Source organism: Drosophila arizonae, chromosome 3 (genome assembly GCF_054131065.1).
Source record: "Drosophila arizonae isolate 15081-1271.41 chromosome 3, UAZ_ARI_1.0, whole genome shotgun sequence".
Lineage (NCBI taxonomy): Eukaryota > Metazoa > Arthropoda > Insecta > Diptera > Drosophilidae > Drosophila > Drosophila arizonae.
In genome coordinates this window covers 1,029,313-1,050,988 of record NC_142923.1, presented here as the reverse complement: position 1 = coordinate 1,050,988, position 21,676 = coordinate 1,029,313, and the positions used below count along the sequence as shown (strand labels likewise).

The 21,676-nt window shown below is 40.9% G+C and overlaps 2 protein-coding genes and 1 long non-coding RNA gene across 6 annotated transcripts; 1 reads left to right on the top strand and 2 right to left on the bottom strand.

Moving 5' to 3' along the window:
* Nucleotides 1–8,889: 8,889 nt before the first annotated feature.
* LOC149269574 (uncharacterized) lies at nt 8,890–14,467 on the top strand. Of its 2 annotated transcripts, none has more exons than XR_016269016.1 (3): nt 8,890–9,933; nt 10,027–10,714; nt 11,241–11,984. It is a non-coding gene; the product is annotated as an uncharacterized LOC149269574 (long non-coding RNA). The 2 variants fall into 2 exon arrangements; XR_016269015.1 differs by lacking the exon at nt 11,241–11,984 and adding an exon at nt 14,223–14,467 and having other exon boundaries at nt 8,891–9,933.
* On the bottom strand, nt 12,472–15,207 carry LOC108611314 (uncharacterized). 2 transcript variants are annotated; one of them, XM_018003868.2, is made up of 4 exons: nt 14,980–15,207; nt 14,689–14,917; nt 13,235–13,591; nt 12,472–13,170 (listed from the first exon to the last, which is right to left on the bottom strand). In XM_018003868.2, the coding sequence occupies exons 1-4, from the start codon at nt 15,097–15,099 to the stop codon at nt 12,950–12,952; spliced, it is 927 nt and encodes a 308-aa protein (XP_017859357.1). In that variant the 5' UTR covers nt 15,100–15,207; the 3' UTR covers nt 12,472–12,949. The 2 variants fall into 2 exon arrangements, with proteins under 2 accessions (XP_017859357.1, XP_017859358.1); XM_018003869.2 differs by having other exon boundaries at nt 13,235–13,312.
* Nucleotides 15,208–15,317: 110 nt separating this feature from the next.
* On the bottom strand, nt 15,318–15,946 carry COX7AL2 (Cytochrome c oxidase subunit 7A-like 2). Of its 2 annotated transcripts, none has more exons than XM_018003873.2 (3): nt 15,788–15,946; nt 15,575–15,646; nt 15,318–15,519 (listed from the first exon to the last, which is right to left on the bottom strand). In XM_018003873.2, exons 2-3 carry the CDS (start codon nt 15,617–15,619, stop codon nt 15,376–15,378), a joined length of 189 nt encoding a protein of 62 aa, XP_017859362.1. In that variant the 5' UTR covers nt 15,620–15,646; nt 15,788–15,946; the 3' UTR covers nt 15,318–15,375. The 2 variants fall into 2 exon arrangements, with proteins under 2 accessions (XP_017859362.1, XP_089320032.1); XM_089463906.1 differs by lacking the exon at nt 15,788–15,946 and adding an exon at nt 15,708–15,726.
* Between the last annotated feature and the right edge of the window lie 5,730 nt (nt 15,947–21,676).

The window sequence follows — 21,676 nt, the reverse complement described above, 5'->3', positions numbered from 1 at the left end:
TGTACATATGTATATAAAGGTTATTCAAAAATATCTTGAAATATGTATTTTTAACAAATTTTACAGGTGATCGAGATGTGCATTTAATATGCATAATTAGTAGGTAATCGTTAATGAACGAAATCAAATTAAATTAAAAATATTTTCTGTAACTCTAAACTTTTATTTCCATAGTTGTGGGTGTTAAGCGTGGGTTGTCGATTGACTTGTTAATCAGCTGCGATAAAAGCAGATTATCGCTTATCAATGAGCTAATAGAATGTGGGCTGTATGCATGCCTCAGTTTTAATTAAGCAACACTGCGGCGAGATTTCCGTTAAACAAAATCTTTTTTATTTGCCTGCATAAGTTAGTGGCCAAGTCAAGCAAGAGCGCCGCTGCGTAAGAGCGGAAGAAACAGATAGAGAGAGAGAGAGAGAGAGAGAGAGAGAGTGAGAGATGAGACAGATCGATTGAGAGGGAGGCGGGGAGGGACTGACAGGTTGCCATAAAAACGTAGCGAAAGATGCGCTCAGTTGCGTTGCATCCGCTTGACATTTTTTGTTTTGTTTTGTCTTGCTTTTGTTGTTGTTGTTGCGTTGTCTTGAGTTGAAAAGTTCGTTAACCAGTTTCCCTCCAACAACGTTGACATTTGAAGTCAAATGCCCATAAACGGTCAGTGATCGGCCCTCCCGCTCTAACGCATTGGCCCAAATTAGTTTGCCGTTGTTGCTGCTGGTGCCGTTTAGCTTAAGCGAAGAGCGAGACGATTTTAAGAGCGAGAGAGCGCGCGGCGAGTGCGAGAGAGCGAACGAGCAGGATTGCGGTTCAGAGTTCAAATAGTCGTCCAATTGAGCCAATCAACATATTTTCTGCGATCAGTAGCAATCATTTCGTTTCGCATTGCACTGGGCGTGTGGGCGAGTGGGCGTGCCGACTGTTGGGTCGTAGGTGGCTGTTAAAGCGGCAGCTACTTAATTTTCAATTTGCTCATATGTGTGAGTTTGTGTATGCTGGTGTGTTGGTGTGCTGGTGTGTCTGTGAGTGCGCTTGCAACCTGCCGCCGTCAATCTGACAAAGTTTTCGTCTGTGTGGCACGTTGCAAGTTCGATGCCCAAGTGCAGATAATAATACATTAAAATAGAATGCCGCAATGTCCAGAGTGCACACACATACACACACACGCAAATACGTTGAAACAGGCCAGACACAATTTTTAGTGCTCACCCCTCTCACATCCCTGAAGAGAGCTCCCGCGCGGGTGAGAGAGAGCGAGAGCATGCAAGAGCAAGACGTCGGCTCTATAAATAGTTTTTCTTTCTGTCTTTCGCTCTGTGCCCCGGCGATCTGTCCCGATGCGGAAGTCTTCCAGACGCTTCACTTTTCACTTTTTGGTCATTTGCCAATCGCACAAATTATTAGCACTAAAAATTTCGCACAGGGGGCGGGGGAGCAGCCATAAGACAACGAATTGCTGTCTATCTATATATCAACTGTGTGCTACATATACAGTTAGGATTTCCAGGCTGTCTGGCTGGGAATCGAGTGGAATGCTGTACCAGATCATTGAGATGATAATGAATATAGTCGGGAAAATTAATTAACGCTAATATAATAAAAGCTTTTTATATATATATATATACCTGTATATAAACAGGATTTCTGTTGACATATGTTAGATGTAGATTAGGACATATCTTTTCAAGTACTCCATCCCTTAATCTTGTCATTTAGCCTGGACGCTTCAGAGATCATCAAAACCTTTCAGCAGATATGTATCTATGTATATAGCTCTGCTCCTTAATTTAATGACAAAAAATCAAATAATATATATTTTATATCTGTAATATCATTATTATATTATACATCTGTATATATTGTATTGTCATTATTATAATATGTAGCCAATATCTGTAGTATATCCATATTATTATTTCAAAAAGTGAACAATTATTCAAAAATTAATTTTTTTCAATTATGCTCAGCCCACGTAAGAAATGTTAAATGTGTGCTGGAAATAACTGAGAATTAGTGAGGCGTATTCCATGGACCACCTTCACAGAAGCAGATTTAAACGAAGCAGAAAAGTATTCCAGAAACACCCCATCCGTAGGGTTTCGAGTTGCTTGCGTTAATTAAAGTGGAAAAAGGATATTAAGTGCAGATCCTGGTTGCCCTAATTGTTACACATTTTCCCCATTCTCTCACTCTCTCTCTCTCTCTCTCTCTCTCTCTCTCTCTCTCTCTCTCTCTCTCTCTCTCTCTCTCTCTTGAGAACAATGACTAATTGTTACGATCCTTTTTGACATTGTTGCCAGGCAGCAAGTCCAGAACGAGGATCAGGATATATATGTATGTATGTGGAGTGTATAGAATGTGCAGCCAGCTGAGCTGGAAAGAAGAAACCGTGGGAAAGGTGAACCTGACTCGAACAATGGAAAAACCGATCAAAAATCAAAGACGACCTGTGCAACGGATCGCCCACAAATCGATCCATACGCACACACATCGCATCTGAGTTTCGTCTCTTCTAATTTAGCGCCCTAAATGAAACTCAGCCAAGCAGAACACAAAGCAACAAACGAAATGCTCGACAACTTAGGGGTTGCTCGATCCTCGCTCGATCGCCGCAAGTGTTTGGCCTTTGGGCAGATTTGCTTGCCACAGAGACCGGTGAAAGGTTTCAGATTTCATGCAACGAGTGCATTGTGCAACTGCCATGCGATATGACAGACTCGGATCGCAGCGATCGTGGCGATCGAGGCGATCGATCCTCCAGGCCAGGATAAACAGAGAGTGAGTCGCTGCTGTGGCTTCATGCAACGTGTGGAATGTGAAATTTTATCAATTAAATATCGCTGACACACACACACACACACACACAGATACACGAGCAGTTGTAATATAGCTGATCAGCGTAGATCAGCAGCTAAAGTCGTTGCAGGCGAGGTTGGCGCTAGTAACCAGAGCTGAGCATTCTTGGCTTGAGGAAAAAGCTGAATAAGAGATCTAGCTAGTTCAGTTGGTAATAAAGCTATAAAGCTGACTATTGAAAGTTCAACTTTTTTAGTTGAAGTAAAAATGGTTCAAGTAAAAGTAGCTCTGTAGGGAAAGGGAAGATTACATTCTTTTAGTGTATAGTATAGTTCTTTATAGTAATCATATGTATAATTTTTATAATAAAATACTATTTTTATTTTTACAGTATGTTTATAGTATCTATACTTAAATCTATACATATATTTTTATACCCGGGGACCTTCGATATATGAGTATGCATATTGAAAATTATATTCTATGCCCAAAACACTTTATAAACAGACTACTACTAACGAGCATATGCTCTCAATTTCATGTTTAGCATCCATGCAAGATGAATAGAGCAAGGAATCCAATATACTCCATTCATTCGAAATGGAGTATAAAATGCCATAATATCCGCTGCTTGCAGTCATACGCCCATAGCTGCATTTATATCTGGCTGAATTTGACGGGAAATAAGCTCGATTGCCAGCACTAGCAGACCATCCAACACACACACACACACACACACACACACACACACAGCTAGACTCACACAAGCAAAGGGAATTGGAAAATGCGCAGACCACATCCGCTCAGCCGAAGGCTCCGCCGACTGCGAGCTGATCTCAAACTCGATCTCGAACTCGATTTCGATCTCGAAACTCAGCTACGATTTTTGTCTCGGTTCTCGGGTCTCGAGTCGAGTCGAGTCTCTAGTCTCGGGTCTAGGCCATTCACTGGCTGCAGTTCTTGGAAAACGTTTAAAAGCAGAACAAGCAACAAAAACAACAACAAAGCAAATCAAAGATGATGAACCCAACACGAATGAAGTGAGCAACAAAGAGAGAGAGAGAGAGAGAGAGAGAGAGAGAGAGGGAGAGCAAGTGCAAGCGAAACAGACAGATATCGGAGGAGAGCTGAGCACACGCACTTGAAAACATGGAAAATGGAAATGGGAAAATGGGAAAAAATGAAAAATGCTGTGTAATTAATTGCAGCATCGGTTCGTAGAGCAGGTTTGCCTGGGAACATTTCTCAAAAGGAAGTTTATCCTGCATCCTTAACAAAGAAGCAGCAGAAGAAGCATTTGAAACACATGTCCTGCCCGAGGGCAAAGTGACAAAAGGAAATGCACATGAAATGCGACTTTTTATGAGCCAACAACAAACAACAGCTCGAACTGATGGAAACCTCAGACAATAGCTGAGAAAACTGTGGATTTGGAGCGCAATCAGAGCTATTCACACTTTGACCAGAACGAAAGATCGTTGAAGAGAGTAGTAGATTAGTAGTAGATATTAGGGCTGTGGCAGATTGCAGAGTGGTAGATTCTATAGTAGTAGATATGAGAGTAGTAGGAGATAATAGAGTGGTAGAACATATTAGAGTATTAGATTATGGAGTAGTAGTAGATAAAAGAGTAGTAGTAGATTATGGCGTAAAAGTAGATAATAAAGACGTATATAATAGAATAGTAGTAGATACTAGAGTAAAAATAGATAATAAAGTACTATATAAAAGAGTAGTAGTGGATACTGGAGTAAAAGTAGATAATAAAGCAGTATATAATAGGGTAGTAGTAGATAAAAGAGTAGTAGTAGATAATAGAGTAGTAGTATAGAATATAAATAAAATGTAATCTTTAGCTTTTTCTTATCAGAGCTACTGATCACAGCTTAAAGTGAGTTATCACTAATCTTTAAGACCCTCAATATCGAACTCGATTCTCTACTGTTTATTATCAAAAGTATTTATACGCATAAATCGGAGTTATTGATCGGAGCAAGTCGATCGAGTTACGTAGATTATTGCTTATTTCATTATCTATAGCAACGTACCAGATATATCAATCTCTGCCAATAGATCCTGCTAAAGTAATCGCTCTCTTCCTCTTCCTTTACAGCTGGCACTGTCAACTTTTCTCACACATATCACACTAAACTTCATCTCGCTCGTTCACATACTCGTACCCCAAAAATTCCATTGCAAAATTTTGTTGAGGAGGAAGCATTGCAAGCTCTCAACTGCGACGTATGCGATATACCATATACCATATGCCATATACCTACATACCCATATACCTATACACCTTCTGTCGTACGGTATATGCACTCGAACGGATCAGTTACATGCTCTTTGGCTCTTACGAGCTGCCCACCCACACACACACACACACGCACGCACACACACATACAGTCTTCTCTTTCGGTTATCAACTTTTGAGCTGGTTCGCAAGAGTTATAAATTGATTGAGGCATACATGTATGCACATGTATGTATATATACAAAATATTGTCGGCATATATATCGCAGTGCTGATTATATAACTTCCTCAACAAACACTCCAGACTCGAGTCGACTCCGAGACCCAGTGCCAGACGTTAACCAAAAAGTGTTACAAACACTGCAAACACGCTACCGTCTAATGACGAAGCCAAAGCCAAAGCCAGACGAGGCTGGAAACCAGCCGAAACCGAAAACCAACACAGCAAAGCGACAGCAGCACCACTAACAACACCAACACCAACACCAACAACACCAACAACAACATCAACACCAGCAGCGACACCCACTGCCTTACATTCATAATCTATTAAAAAACAATGCCGAGAGGAGCCAAACAGCATCCGGAATTGTAATGCCAAAATAAGCGGGCAAAATAAAAAGTAGTGGAGTGGTTTAGGCTTAAACGGACCGACTAGCAGATACTCAGTAATGTCTGCTAATAGGCATTTACCTCATTATATTTATTCAAAATGCTTAGACTTGAATTTTCATTAGAATTGAGGTTATCTTTATTATGGTCTTACGTGAGCTCTTCTCTTTGTTATTTTGACTTTCTTTTTCATTATCATTGGTATTATTATAGTTAATCTCATTCTCATTGTGATGCTTATTCTATTTGGTATTACTATACTTAGTGGTATAGCTATAGCTTTTGTCATTGTCATTGTCATTAGCATTGCTGTCATCCTTATCATTTTTATTGTCTTTGTCATTCTCATTTAAATTTTCTTTTCTATTACCAGTACCATAGTACAGTTATAGTTACAGTCGTTGTCATTGTCATTGCTATTATCATTATCATTGCTATTGATATAGTTCTATCATTATCAGTGGTATTATTATAATTCAGTACCTTTTCCATTATCATCATCATGCTATGATTGTCATCATCATCATTATTCATCTCGTTCTCATTCTAATTTTCATTATCATTGTAATTATCATTATTATTATGATCGTTTTTCTATTAGATGTACGATACAGTTACCACTTCATGTAACTTCCAGCCAATATGCCCTATCTGAGCCATCCGCATTGGGTGCACCAAGGCAAAGAAAGAAAGAGGAGCAGAAGAATTCAGGTTTACAATGCGGTAATGCACAAGCAACTGAGCAAGCGCGCATTGAGCGGAGCCAGCTTTGGTTAACGGCTGCCAACCTGTCCGCGAGACTCGAGAGACGAGAAGCTGGGACCCAACAGTGGGTCGCGCATGCGCCATAAATGGGTGGGCAGAAGAAGAAGAAGACGACGAAGAAGAAGAAGAAGGTGATGGAAGCTGTAGCCAAAGGAGAAGGCCAAGCAGAGAGTGGGGTAGAGGAGCTGATGGTGCCGGCTACTGTGCCAGTGTTCCACATTTCGCATACGGAAATGTGACCAGGTCTTAGGCCGAGACTGAGGCTGCAACTGCGGCTGAGAGTCACCTGAGCTTTGGCTGGCCGACAGGTGGGGGTCCGGTTCAGTTTCTCACCAATCGACCGAGCACCTCTCACCCTCCCTCTCTCCCTCTGTCTCTCTCTCGCTCTCCTTGTCTGCCTCTGCCTGACTCTGTTGAGCTGTTTCCTGCTTTGGCTTCGCATCTTTTGCGGTTCTCGCACAACTTTCACCTTTCACGTAATCTTTTGGTCAGAGGCTGCGCTTATTGTTGTTGCCGTTGCTATCGAGGATTGGCTTTTAGGCTAGCACTGTTTATGGTCCAGCATCTAGCGGTACATTGGCCGACTGCCTATTCCTATGTGATTGAAGCTGGCCAAATGATTGGCGCAAATTACATAGCCACATATATGTGGATCCATGCAACCAGTTGAGCGGCTTGATCTCGGATTCGCCCCACAGAGAAGCGTCTATATTTATCCCAGAGCTGCCACGGCACAGGTGAGTTCGCAGAGTGTGGGATTAACTGGCTATAATTGCCGCCTGTCATTATAAATAGGCTTGCAAGAGCTGCCTGCCAGCCAGATAAGAATAGACAGATAGCGCTATAATCTCATGGGAGGAATCGAGTGTAGAATCCTAATTGGAATTCCCAATTGGGAATCCTATGACGTTGGATATACACTATAGCTCATATACATATAGCTGAATATAGACCATGTAGATGGACTATTAGCATAATGTTACTCAAGCTATCCTACAGAGGATTCTCTAATGTTAACTATCTATCAATAGGGGTCCTCTGAATTTTAAGAATTTGTTATTATCGTTTATATCCAGATTTTCCATATAATATTTCCAGATTTCCATATTTTGTTGGCTTTTCCCTTCTATCTCTGTGTCTCCGCCTCTGTTCTCTATCCTTAAATCTTTATATAACCGGCATAACCAAAAGCCTCAACATATATTAAATATTCTGAATCAGAGAATTTAAGTGCTCAGCTAAGACATTAATATGTGAAACCCTTCTCACGCTTCCGCATTCCCCTTTCCGCTCCCCCTCCAAACCCACTCCTCTTCCGGATAACTTAGTCGCATTCCTTCAACCTCCGGCGCATATCGAAAACTTGAGCTCATATCCAATGGCTGCAAAATGGTTTTTAGTCGAAAGATGCGGAAATAGTCTACGGCATGGTTACGGAGGGAGAGATGGGGGTGGGCGTGGACGTGGGCGTGGGTTTGGGAGTGGCACAAAATTAACTTTGCATGGAATTTAATTTACGTCCACGACGTTGATTTCCTGCCAAAGCAACCGGAGCCGGAGCCGGAGCCGGAGCTGGAGCTGGAGCCGGAGCTCAAGCTGAGGCTGAAGCTGAAGCAGCTTCCGTCATTTCCTCAATGCAAAGGTTTTTTTATATTTTGTTGTTGTTGCTGTTGGATGTCCCTGAATGCCTTTGCCGGCAGCTAAGAGCCCAGCTCGCTTCCTGCAGGATGTAAAGACGTCATCGTCAGAGTCCTGCCAGCTAGAGTCCTGCCACCACTCTCCACCAGTCTCTGTTGTGTACATTTCAACGTCGAAGTCAGTTGTTTACCCACTTTAATCAGCCCACACGACTGGGCTGGGCTGGGTTGGGCTCGTCCAACTGAATGTTTGCCAGGCAGCTCAGTCACAAGAGAGTCCTGCGAGTCCTGCCTGCTTGCCTGCCTGCCTGCCTGCTTCCTTGCAAATGCTGCAGCTTCCGTTTCCGGGATATAATGTTCATATTTTCGAGGACATTTACAGGAAATAAAGTACGTCGCCCTCCTCTCACTCTGTCTGTGTGTGTGTGTGTGTGTGTGTGTGTGTGTGCTCTCTGTGGGGCATATAGCCTCGCAAAGGACTTAACCCGGGCACCACCCATCCGCCCACTGCCCAAACACTTCCTCCTTTGGGGCACAGAGCAGCAGTCACAACTTTTGCCGTGCGCGCATTTATGCCAGCCCAGTCAAAGCCCGACCGTCAGTCAGCTACTACCTTACGCCCTCTTCACATTGCCACGCCCCCCTTTGGCTTTTCCGTGCTTCCGTAGCAGCCGTAGCAGCAGCAGCAGCAGCAGCAGCAGCAGCAGGATGCCCGGCTGCAGAGTACGTTTTGAATTTTGTCGCACTTCCTGTTACGTTTCGCTGGCGAGAGAAAGGGCGAGGTGTGCTAGAGATGCGCACTAGTAGTTCAGCGCGGAGAACTAGTTCAGCACTGTTCCATTTGTACTGAAAACTGGGTATGAAAAATATTTGTCCAATACTTAAATTTGATTTTAAATAATATAAATTAAAATTTATTGTCAAATAATGGGTTTCTTCATATGAACTAGAAGTTAGTAAGGGTCTCGAAATCCTTATGAACTAACATTTCTTTAAGTCTTTGATTTACTGTCTGTTTTCTTATTTTTATTTATGACTTTTTAGTTTATTGCCAAATGAAACAAAAAACTCCTTAAATGGCTCAGCTCAACAATAAAATGAACTATAAAACAATAGAATGCAGCTTAGTTCAATGTTCAGTTCCCATTTACTTGCTCAGCAAGTTCACTCAAATGTTAAATCCTCTTGGGACTTTAATTTAGTGATGCGCAATAATGAAAAAGGAAATTTGTTAGTGCTTCAGCAGAAATTCCCTTGAGCTTTAAATAATTGTCCCAAAATGAACGCTTCACTCTAGAAGTGAATGATCAAATGAACGTATATCGAATGTTCGGCTCAGCGATTGGCTCACACGAACCAAATGTGAACTTGTTGGTGCAGCGCTTTTGAGCGAATGGCGCCCGCCTCCCATTTTTCACGTGGGCGCCGAGTCCTGCCTGAGTGCCCCCCGTCGGCAAGAGAGCTGCAGAGCTGCGTGCTCTTCCGCTTTTGCTCTGTCATCAGCAACGTAATTTCCGCTCTTTGTGTCTCTGCACGTGGGTGGCAAAACAGAAAAGGATTACGAGCTAAGGGAGCGACGCCAAAAAGCGAATGCAAACAAAAAAAAAAAGCAAAACAGAAAAGGAAGAAGAAGCTAAAGCTGAAGAGAAGCAAAGGCAACTGCTGCGATTGACCTGCACGCAAAGTTCATAAACATCAAGTGGCGGGCATATCAAATGGCCAAATGGTCAGTGGCCAGTGGGTAGTGGCTAAGGCAACAAGTGATCCGCGCCCAGTTGGCAGACAGGTATCAACAACAGCAACAATAACAACAACAACAACACTGTCCGGCTTGGCAGTTCATCAAATTCTCATGTGACCAAAGCCCAAAAGGTTCAATTCGTATGAAATTTGATATGCGCTTCACATATTTAATGACTTCTTTTCACATTTTACATAACACTCGATTCGATGAACTGACGACAGCCACGCCTCCGCCCACCCCCCACCAAAAGACCTCAACACCGACTCCAACTGCAACTCCAGCTCCAGCTCCAAGCAGCGCTGTTGCACCCAGTCACTTGTTGGATTCTAGGGCTTGGCTTCGGAAATTCCCATTCCCGATCATGGCGACCCTTTCCAGCAGTGCGCGCGCGTGTGTGTGTGTGTGTGTGTGTAATCCAGGCGCGTGATGGAACGCCGGACAATGGAAGTGCCACTGCAGTGGGTGTGTATGTGTGTGCGTGTGTGTGTGTATAGGTGTGCCTGTTGAGCGAACGACTCGACTGCATTTGTATGCAGCGTGGCGGATGCGCCGGGAGAAGCGTTTATTTCTTCATTTGACGCAAATGATGTTCGACACAAGCCTGGAATGCACTAAACCGCTAGCTAAGCATAAACCGGAGCCGTGATCCCCCAATCCCAGCGCTGAAAACCCAAAACCAAAAACCCAAAGTCGAGTGTTGAAACTCGCAATCGAAACCGAGCTCAACTCCAGAGTTTTCTGACCGCAGCCGGCGAAGGGCAGGCAAAGGAAACGAAAGGGCGTACGCAGGCGGTGGCGGTGGCAATGCCAACAATAACAACAAGTGCCCAAATACACTGCACGAAAAATACTAGCCAAAGGTCAGCATATGCTGATTGAAGATCCGAAGCGATTGCCGTTCTGGATTTTGTGAGTATACTTTTATCATTCTGTGATCTATTGATTTAAGAGAATTTAGATATTTAAGAATATATCTCAAAAACTAGCTCATATTTGTAACATCATTAATAATATACGATAATTAGATGAGCATAATTTAGGACCATTGGAATTAGAATTCTGGATATATTGATTTTATGAAAAAGCAACAAGCAGAGGAGCTTAGCATACATTACAGAGTATATATATTTCTGATCAAGAGAACGTACCGAGTAATACCTAAAGAGTTCATATGCAGTACGATAACTGATCCCATTTTCTTATTTTCAATAGTTTAAATTGTTTATTGAAAGCCATAAAATCTGAAGATTTCGAATTTACTGTGTGAATGTACAAGTTAGGGATATTCCCCCTATTAATTGCAGATTATAATATATGTATTGGTATATCGAGCTTAGACTTGTATGAGTTATAGTATATGCGTTTACACACATACATGTATGTACCCATAGATAGTCGTTATATGGAATGCATTTACCCTCACTCAAACCCATAGGCAACACAAATTTTCTCTCAGTGCACGCTTCTTGTTATTTGAAACCCGGATTTAAACAGAACATGAAAAAGAAAGAACAACGAGTCACAAATTACTTTTACCGATCACAAAATCTACAACAACAACCAGAAAAGAAGAAGAAGAAGAGTAATAAGAACAAGAAGAAGAAGAAGAAGAGACATTGTCGAGGATGATGACAACTCCAAGTGAAGTGGACGCCAGCTGAATGCAAATGCACAAATTAAGCGACGCAACAAACAAATTTCCTATGTGGACAAAATGCACTTGCCCAAAGGTTGTCCCGATGCCATGCCCGATTTATATATACGTACATGTGTACATGTTCGATATCCAATATCCCAAGCCAAACCAATTGTGAATGCTAAATGAAATTCTGCTTGGCGGTAAATGGACATTATTTTTATGTACATATATAAATTGGAATTTTTTGAAAGGCCGCCAAGCCGGATGAACTTATTGTTTATGAACCTTTTTCCCTTGAATTGCTAAGCGGAAAAATCGAGTGGAAGGCGTTGACAGTCTATAAAGTAAACTGAAAACACAGTTTGAAAACATCTTGATACATGTAGATAGATGCATTAAGATAAATAGATAGAATCTTCCTATCTCTAATTATCATTAACATTACATTACCCATCCTCTATAAGAGTCTAAAATTACAAATATAATAATTACTCTATAGTTTAGAATGTTAAAAAAAAAAAAAAAAACAAAATTTTTTAATTTTAAGTTTATTTTTATATATTTAAACTAATCGATGTAAAAAAAATTTTTTTTTTTCACTTGAATCAAAATAAATTTCACAAACTTCATGTGAAATTTAATGAAGATTGAAAATAATGAAGACAAATTTAATTGATTTATAAATTATCTTAAAGTTTTCAACATAATTTCCGTAAGCTCATGAATTCCTCAAACCACTCTCGCAGTAGTTTTTAATTTACCCATAAAAATGTTTTAATGCATATATTAAATAAATTTAATTTACTAAATTATGAAAACAAATTTTAACAAATTTACAGTTACATTTTTTCAGTTCTTTCAAGATAAAAGACACTTAACGAAAATATCAAGCTGTATATAAATGTGAATAAAACAAAAATCATTAAGTTTCATTTATATAAAAATGTTTATATATTGCATATAACTATAACACAAAATCGATTAGTTTATAGAAGTAGACTTTGGATTTCTTAAGAAATCTAAATGATTATTTTATCAATATATTTTTATTTCATTTATATAAAAGATTAAATATATATATTTGTATGTATGTATATATTGCTAATAGCTACAACAAAAAGGATAAACAAGTAATGAATCGAAATAGATTTCAGTAAAATCGAAGCTTGTCAATTGGGGAGAGCGAAAGCTGCTCAACTACACTACGCTACAAGTTGGGTATATACCACACACACATATGCACGCATGTGCATATATATGTGATGTGACTGCATATATATATGTATGTTATCTGCTCTAGCAGGTAATTGTAACACTAAGTTCTCAGACACAATCACGCCTAACTCTTATACAAAAAGTGGAAGCTTATAAAAATCTTATAAAAATGTCATTTCAACACAAAAAGAACTTATGTACACCAGTGTGGGTGGGTGGGCGCTGCACACTTCTCAGAGCAGCAGCAGGAGGCGATCAAAGAGCGTGCCGGTCGGCACCTTGTCCAACTCTCAGAGACCCGTGTGACTCGTCTGCAGCTGCTCAATGGAAATGGACAGCTGTTCCAGGCGCTGCATCAGCTGCAGCATATTCTCCTGCGCTCGACTCGTGTTGAACTCCTTGCCGTGCTCCAGCGAGTCCTCCTCGGCGGCAGCCAACTCGAAATGCAATTTAGCCAGGCTCTCCTGTTGCTCGCGTATTTTGGTCATTTGATCCATGGTGCAGCCAGAGCCTAGATAAAAGGAGCTCGGATTAGCAAATATGTACATCTATACCAATCTATGTAAAATAGTTACCAAATGCCTTTAGCTTGCCGGAGTGAAAGTCATCCAGCAGGCCAAGCAGCGCTCGCTCCATATGCTTCACATCGGGCACTTCGGAGACAAAGGAATGATGTTTAATTGGACGATCGTCGAACTTGTCGCTGTGAATGCTTGGATCGGCCATTGGAATATGCAACTGCTGCAAGGGCGGCGGCAGCGGCTTTGTCGAGCTATTGTTGTTGTTGTTGCTCACTTTAGAGCTATCATTGTTGTTGTTGTTGTTATTGTTAGGTGTGGGTGCATCTGGCGTTAGCCACTCGCTGCTGACCAGCGTAATGCTATTCAAACTATGCTGACTGCTGCTGTGCGTTGGCTCTAAAGGATTTCCATCTGCATTTCGCATTTAAAATCAAAATCATGAAAATAAAAATCAAAATCAAAGCAAATAAAAATAAACAGATTAAATGAAATGATAAATAAGGAAATTATAGCAAGGTACATACAAACTATAAGGCATACAATACAAAATGAAGTTCAAATAATACATATATACAAGGAATATCAAACTAAGTCTTCAATTGAGAATAAACTTAAAATTAAATTAAAACTTTGTAAACATCAGCTACCACATCAACTATAAAACAATAAGCTGTGTATATCTGCATATATTATATATGCCTATAATCAAGCTAAAAAGTCTACATCTATAGTATAGAGTCGATTTCTATGCTATATCAAGTTTACAGTACAGTATGGAGAGTCTATATCTAAAGTACATAGTCTTTATATATAGTATATAGAATGTATATCTGTATAATTAACAATTTCTGAACAAATCACATAATATCACATATACTATACAACCCCTCTAGTTTCTTCCAAAACTTTTCTAATTTATCTCTACTTATATTCTTAATTTATCTCTATTCATATAAGCTAAACTGGCAATAAGAACTAGTTAAACTAATCTTTGCATTAACTCTTATACTAAACAAACTCTAACTTATTAAATTTCCTGCAGCAATTCACGCAATTTACACAATTTTAAATCACATAAGAAAAAAGCTTAAACAAATCACAAAATTACGCGAATTCGCCACAATAAAATAGCAACTGCCTGTTCCAAGCACAAAAACCCAAATGCCAGACGACAAATCCCACGGACTGTGCTGCCCCCTCAGCTCCCCCTTCGCTCTATCGAAAGACGGAGCCACTAGGCAAATGGCTTGTAATTTAAATTATTGAAATTATAACAGTTTGTCGAAATTCCCCTCCCTTTGTATTTGAGTGGGTGGGTGGGAGCACGCCCGTGTGTGAAAGACTAGTGTGCACAACATATGGCTCTAGAAGTGCGTCACAAGGCCGTTGATGTTACTGTTGCCGCTGCCGTCGCCGCCAACAAACGGTTCAATTCCTTGAGAACCTCCACAGCGACTGGAAGTTTAGAGGAAAAACTGAAGCATGCTTCTATACACTTATCAGCTTACCCTTCAGCAGCTTGCGCGGACGCGTCTTGAACTCGAATCGCTCTTCATTGGCCGCCCCGCTGTTGGGCGCATGTGGGCGTGGCCGGCGCTCATTGACGTATTGCAACGTAGTCTTAGCAGAGGGCTGACCCTGCTGTTGTCCTTGGCCCTTCTCTGATATAGTGCGTTCGATGGAGCACGAGGCTGAATTGCGGCTACGTGTTGTTTCGCCACTCGACAGACCTTTAAGCTGCATTAAAAAATGGGAAATCGTAAATTTTGTCAATTGCAAATTGGGCGTGTGCCATTTACATTGATCTTTGGCACAGTGACGGGTGTTGCAGGTGTTTGCGCTGATTTCGCTTCCTCCTCGGTTTCCACATCGTTGGGCACCAGCTTCTGGCGCTCCACAACCTCATCATTGGGCTCCATTTCTCTATTTATTTATATTTTTCTTACACGGTTCAACAAAGCAAAACTAAATGTATTTTTGGCTTTGTGTGTGTCTAACCATTCCCAATGAAGCGTGCACAATCAGCTGATTACGATTTAGAGTGGCCATAAATGACGAATTATCTAAATCAACCCTGTAGGCTGACTGCACAGGGTGCTTATAGGATAACTTTGGCGCGAGGTTTAAATAAATAGAGTTTATTTCTATATTTTTATTGCATGAACTGCTTGTTTATATACATATAATGTACACACTTATGCCTTTTTCTTGCTGAAACCCATTGTATAGATCATGTGGGCAATGCTTATTAAGCCCACGCCGCACAGAGCTGCCGTAATGCCAAATAGAGCCTTATCGGCGGGTCCGCCCTTAAGGAACACAGGCAAATCATTGACAGCCTGCAAGAAATATTATTAACTAAAAGAAGATACTTAAAATATACGTTTAAATTGCCTGGAAAGTCTTCATTTTGCCAGCCAAACCTTCGGGTAACGCCATTATTTCTGATGAGTATTATGTAATTTGCTGAAAATCCATTAAGAATAATAATATAAGTCAAATAAAGTAGAAGGAAATGAATATTCACAATTATGAAATCAATTGTAATTACTAAAAAATATATTTAAAATATTATTATTATTTTTATATGTAAATCAAAGAGCTCACTTTTTAACTTTTTCAACACAGCAACAATTCTCAATGTTGCGAATGTAACTGTTAAAAATAGAAAATAAATTCACAGATGTTGGTGCAGCTGTTAATAAGGGAATTGCAATTGCCAAAGTGCCAGTGTTGCCAGCTGCATGCATTTTCCAATTCAAAAATAAATATCCAATCAGCCTGAGAGAGACAGAGAGAGTGAGACAGTCACACACAACAAACGTGACTCGCAATGGCTGCAATTCAAATTAAGCGGCTCGCGGAACGACCGAGGGACGTTGTGAACGACCATTTTTCGATTTGTACGGTTCCGTTCGCGCTATTTTGGCTTTTTGTGAATTTTTCAACAGGCGCGCAGCGAAAGCTGGCGGCGAACAGTGTTTTCTGCACAGCACTTTTCAGAGAGTGCGTGCGAGCGCGCAAGCATGTGTCGCAACAAAAACTAAGCACAGTCGTTGTCTCGCTTGCACGCGCACAGCCGCCAGCGCCAAAAGCACTCCGAAGCATTTCAGTGGCGAGGCCGCCTCCCGGCGTTTCTGGCAGCCTGGTGGGGATTACAATAATTCTACACCGAATGAGTTGTGCAATTTTTTGCGTCGTCGTGTGTGCACACTCAATTTTGTAGACCCAACGAAGTGGGCAGCCGAATTGAATGAGCATGCAGGCTAACGGAAAATATGGCGAGCCGACTCGAATTGGGAATCAAATAAATATTATTTACAAAAATTCGAAATGGCTTTTGTGGAAGAAAGAAATATATAGGAAAGAAATATTGAAACAAAGCAGAAAAAGCTGTTTAAGCTCTCGCCGAAATAAACGCTTACGTTGCTGGCTCGAATGGCGGCGGATCGCAGCGTCTCTCCCCGCCACGCCCCCCATGGGCTGACCACCTATCAGCTGTTTTCTAAATAATACACACAGAAAAGATATCGCCCTGCTAAAGCCTTTGCTGATTTTTAGCTCCCAGTACAAGAACTTTCAAAATCTGTAGCTTCCAAACAAAATTAACTTGCCAAAGTTGCGAAAAGCGATGACGACGCTGATGGCAACGGCGGCGCCGGCAGCGCCGTCGACTGCAACTTTGGTTTTCCGAAACTTGAAAAAAGTTAAATCTGCCAAGTTCACCTCTGCCGAGTGCTTTTATTATTGCTGTCGCAGCCGCTGCCGTCGCCCATGTGTTGTGCGCGATTCTTCTTTAAGCACACAACACACACACACACGCTCAGAAAGAATATGCATGCTCTTCACAGTCTGCCTCTTCAGTGCCTTCGTTCCGCCACCCGCTCTCTGACCGTATCCCTATCTCTTTCTCGCTCCTGCTCGTACTCGTGCTCTACCTCTGGCGTTCCAAAAAGTTCAAGCTTATTTTAAGTTCTAAACTTAAACTTGTTTCGTAAGCTGCTCGAGTTACATGCACACACACATACACACACCTACATGCTCATGCATATACCAGTAAAAGTTTTCTGAGCGGAACTTTAACCAAATACATTTTTCATCACAATGAAAAGATTCTTTGCATTGAATTATGTATTTAATTATTTAAAATAGTTCCAATAAGTGCGATCCTTGCAGCTAAACCTAATATATAGATATAATATGTTGATATAAATTGGGAATATTAAAAAATTATAAAGCTGGTTAATTAAAATTTAAAAACTTTAACTTTTGACTTAATGAAAATACACGTTTTTCGTTTAATTTGTTTTGCACGACTCACTTTTATTTGCCTCTTGTATTTAAATTGATATTATTCCTTATTGAAATATAAATAATTACCAACAAACCATTTAGTTTTAATTATATTTTCTAGTGTGGGATTTATGCCAATGTATAATTAAGATATTGAAGTTGGCGCTAAAAAGCCCATCAACAGCGACGAACACCTACATGCACACACACATTCAGACACACCTCAGCGACGTATAAAAAGCACTGTTGATGCTTTGCTCAGTGCTTAACGAATCGAAAGTTTTTTTTATCAGAAAGCCAAAAAAGAAACACAGGAACTACATAGTTTAAATGGAACGCAGTGCATAAGCTGTACCCGGCTCAGAACAAGAGCTTATTTACAGTTATGTACATGCTGCTGAACGGAAGAAGCAGGGGGCAGGGTGGATTAGACAGCCATAAAAGTTCTGACAAACGAGCTTAAAAAGCGATTCAATACGCAACAAGCCCAGAAAGAACTTTAATTAAAATGTTATCAGCAAAGTGATGAATAACTATGTATATACATATGTATATTAATATAGTATATCTAGTCATTATTATTATATACATACATACATATGTATATTATGCATACAAGCGGTAAAGCTTTAGAAACAACACTTTGTTAAAATATAAATTTAGCTTTTAAAACTTTGACAAAGTCTAAATCTCGATGCGCTTAAAGCTTAAGACATTGTCAATGCCAAAAAAGCAAACAAAATAAGCAATTAATTGATAGTATAAAACTGATTATTAAATATTTAAGCAATGCAATTATCATCTCATACAACTTCAACACAATGACTCCAATTAGACAGCGTTTAAATTCCAATTAGCGCTTTGCAAAATCAAATAAACAATCTCGGGCTGCGTATTTTTTGTTGCGCTCACTCGCCGGCTGCCTGACTGCGACGGCCTGTCTCGCCTATCTACTCCTTTTCCTTTTCACAAAACAAAATGGATTGCTCTTTAACTAAAACAGTTAGCAGGCGCTCAGCAATGGCGGCAAACACAGCGCCGCTCAGCGAGAACTAAACACAGCAAACACGTGTTGTATGTACGCAAGGCATATGCACACCCTAGGGTTGTCTCGCTCGCACTGCACACTGGCGCGCGCTATTTTGGCATTCACAGTTGCTCAGCGCGAGCGCTCGATGTGAATCAATGGCGTATTTTGCAGCCTGCGTTTGCTGCTGCGCGCCTGTTGAAAAATTCACAAAACCGCTACGAATATAACGCATTCACACTATTCACTCACTCACTCGCTCGCTCGTGTACTCGCACTCGTTTGTGGTCGCACTCTGTCGAGTACCGTTTACCCACTGCCGACTATCGGCTACCGGCTGCCGGCTGAGTGGTTCTACGAAAACTTCTGGCCTTTTGTCGAGCAAGTCGCAATAATACCGTTTTTATTCAAATTTCGAGCTGCGCTTATGAATAATTTACGTAAAATGCATATTGTATACATATGTACATATATTTACATAACTATATTTGAGTATTTATTGAAAATTTCTATAGGCAGAGCGAGCTCGGCTAGGTGAATGGCATTTTATCTTATTAGCAAATAATTCACAATAGATAAGCGAAAGCAATAATAATTTTTTGCAGGTGCTATAATGAGTACACTCATTGCATTTAAATATGACCAAGTACAGTGGGCATAATTTAACACTTGATATTCGCTTTTGATTTCATTCGCGAATTGAGTTCGATGCGGCTCGCTGTGGCCAACTGCAACTCCAGTGGCGACTGTTGTAGACGCCAGTGTTGGGCAACTCTGAAGTGAATAGTGAAGCGGAATGGTGCTAGTACAGTGAACACTACTTGGCCAAATCCACCTGAGTTGTCGCAACAGCAGCAGCACCATGTTCGGTGCCTGTGGCTGACGTCGATTTGGCTTTCGAATGGGGGATGTTGTAAAAAATGTTTGAACTGTTTTAAGTTTAAGTTTTAACGGTAACAGTGACGCAGAAGTGAGCAGCACGTCGCTGAGCGAAATATGCGCCGACCAGTGTGAATGTGAGTGAGCTGCAAGTGTGTGACTGTATGACTGTGTGCGGTGTATGTGAGATTGGGAATGCGAGTGTGAGTAGCGTGTGCTTGTGTGCGATTACCTTGGCATTGAAATAAATTGACACATGCCGACACACACACACACACACGTATACGAATGGCGAATCCGAGAGAAGTTCATTAACTCGTTAACATTTGCAGCGGTCATGCGCTGAGGTGAATTAGACGTGTTGTTCTTGTTTTTGCTGGTGTAGTCAATGCGTGCGTGTGTAAATGAGAGAGCAGGCTTAAGTGCCGCTGCTTCAGCATTTGCTTTTGTGTGCGGTTCGCCTTTTTTTGACTAACCGAAAATGCTAATTAGTTGCCCTTGGAATTGAGAGAGCGAGAACGTGAGCGAGCGTGAGAGTGAGTGTAACAGCTAGAACTCACTCAAATGTTTGCGCTGGCAACGAGCTTAGCCGCCCGTTTGCTTCCCCTTCAAGTTTGTTTACTGTGTGTATGTGTTGGTTGTAGCAACAGTAGTAGTAGTTGCTGTTGTTGTTGTGCTGTGATCACGATTTGCTTGCTGGCTCTTTTTGCTGTTTTTGTTGCTGTTGCTGTCAAATGTGTTTCAAAGTCAATGTGTGCGAGAGCGAGACAAACGCGCTGACCCAACCTCAATCAAAAGAATCACCTTGTTGTGTGCGTGAGTGTGTGTGTATGCGTGTGATTTGCCTCGATTGCCCCCTGTATGTGTGTGTTGTTGCTCTGTTGCTGCTATGTGTGTCGTGTTCTGTTCTGTTCTGCTGTGTGCTTTTTTATCATCTAAGTGGCTGTGACTGTGCCTGCTGTTTGCCTGCCTGCGCAGCCTGCTGCTCCCGTCAACATTTAGAACACTATACATACATATATATTTGTATATTTGTATATGTATGTACATATTGTATATATGGGGCGAACACGGAGCTTATATAGAATCATCATTGACGTCGGCGTCGCTGCCAGCGAACGGGGCAGCATACGCCCTACAAATTTGCTGTTCGCCTATTCGAAAATTTCACTAAAAATTGTTTACTCTCTCGTTTGGCACGAAATGAAAGTGTCCTTTGGCCCCACCAATGCTTTGATTCCTATTCTCTTACCCCTGCTGCAATGCAGCAAAACTTTTCGACGGCGACGCTGCCCCATGCTGTGAGAGAGAAAGATAGGGGGTGCCAGAGAGAAAGAGAGTGGGATAATGAAGGGGGGAGGTTGGGGGCGGTTGCTGGCACACCTGCTTGGCAGATGGGTTCTCGATTGTCGTTTGAGGGATCAGAATTCGGCAAATGCAAATCGCACAAACTACAGAGGCGTGCGCACAAAAGGATGCTTGCAAAGCATTAGGAGCTCGAAATTATTATTGTAAAACATTAATGTACGTTTTTGAAACGCTTGAAAACCCTTTAATTCTAATAATTCTTTTAAAAATAAAAATTAGAATACTATTTTGATTGTTTTAATATTAGCTTGCACTTGAGAAACTTTATTTATATAAATAAACAGATGATATGCATACGTATTTATTTAAAAAACACGTTTAGACTAATGTAATTGCGACAGGTTGCGTTAGATAATAATCTATAGTTTAAGCACTAAGTATAACAATAAGTTTTGGTATTAGAAATAGCATTGGTGTCAACATAAACCTCCTTCTTAGGATTATGATGACGATAGGAATATTATTTAAAACTTTGCATTTGAATTTGTGAGTTTATAAATGGTATAAGCTGTAAAAATATTTAAATAGTAGTATTACTTAACAATGAGTAAATATGCCATTGATGTTAGCATTAGTAATTAGTATTGGCATAGTATCCATTTATTCAATTTATATCGATGGTAAAATTGTTATCAATATTTATACTATTGCTAGCAATTAAAGGCATGTGCATTAGTGTTACTATTCGCATTGGAGACGTATCTCAACTCGTATCATATTGTGCGTATCGTATATACATCTGCAATTGGTATACGATTAAGTTGATATCTCTACACCTGCGCCACTGTCTCGTGCACCAGCAGCAGCAACAGTAGCAGCAGCAGCAACCACGACAGCCCAGAGAGCAGCGGCGTACCGTTGCGAGGGGCAACTCGCACCGTCGCGTCGCACTTGTTTCGCTTGTTTGCACTGAGTTGAGCTTTTCGGGT

Excerpts from the sequence above, each read along its gene's own strand:
- LOC108611314 (XM_018003868.2), bottom strand. The coding sequence starts at position 15,099 with ATGGAGCCCAATGATGAGGTTGTGGAGCGCCAGAAGCTGGTGCCCAAC. Across the intron at positions 14,918-14,979 it reads TCACTGTGCCAAAGATCAAT|CTTAAAGGTCTGTCGAGTGG; the intron begins GTAAATGGCACA and ends TTTTTAATGCAG. Across the intron at positions 13,592-14,688 it reads TCCGCGCAAGCTGCTGAAGG|ATGGAAATCCTTTAGAGCCA; the intron begins GTAAGCTGATAA and ends TGCGAAATGCAG.
- COX7AL2 (XM_018003873.2), bottom strand. The coding sequence starts at position 15,619 with ATGGCGTTACCCGAAGGTTTGGCTGGCAAAATGAAGACTTTCCAG. Across the intron at positions 15,520-15,574 it reads GCAAAATGAAGACTTTCCAG|GCTGTCAATGATTTGCCTGT; the intron begins GCAATTTAAACG and ends TATTTCTTGCAG.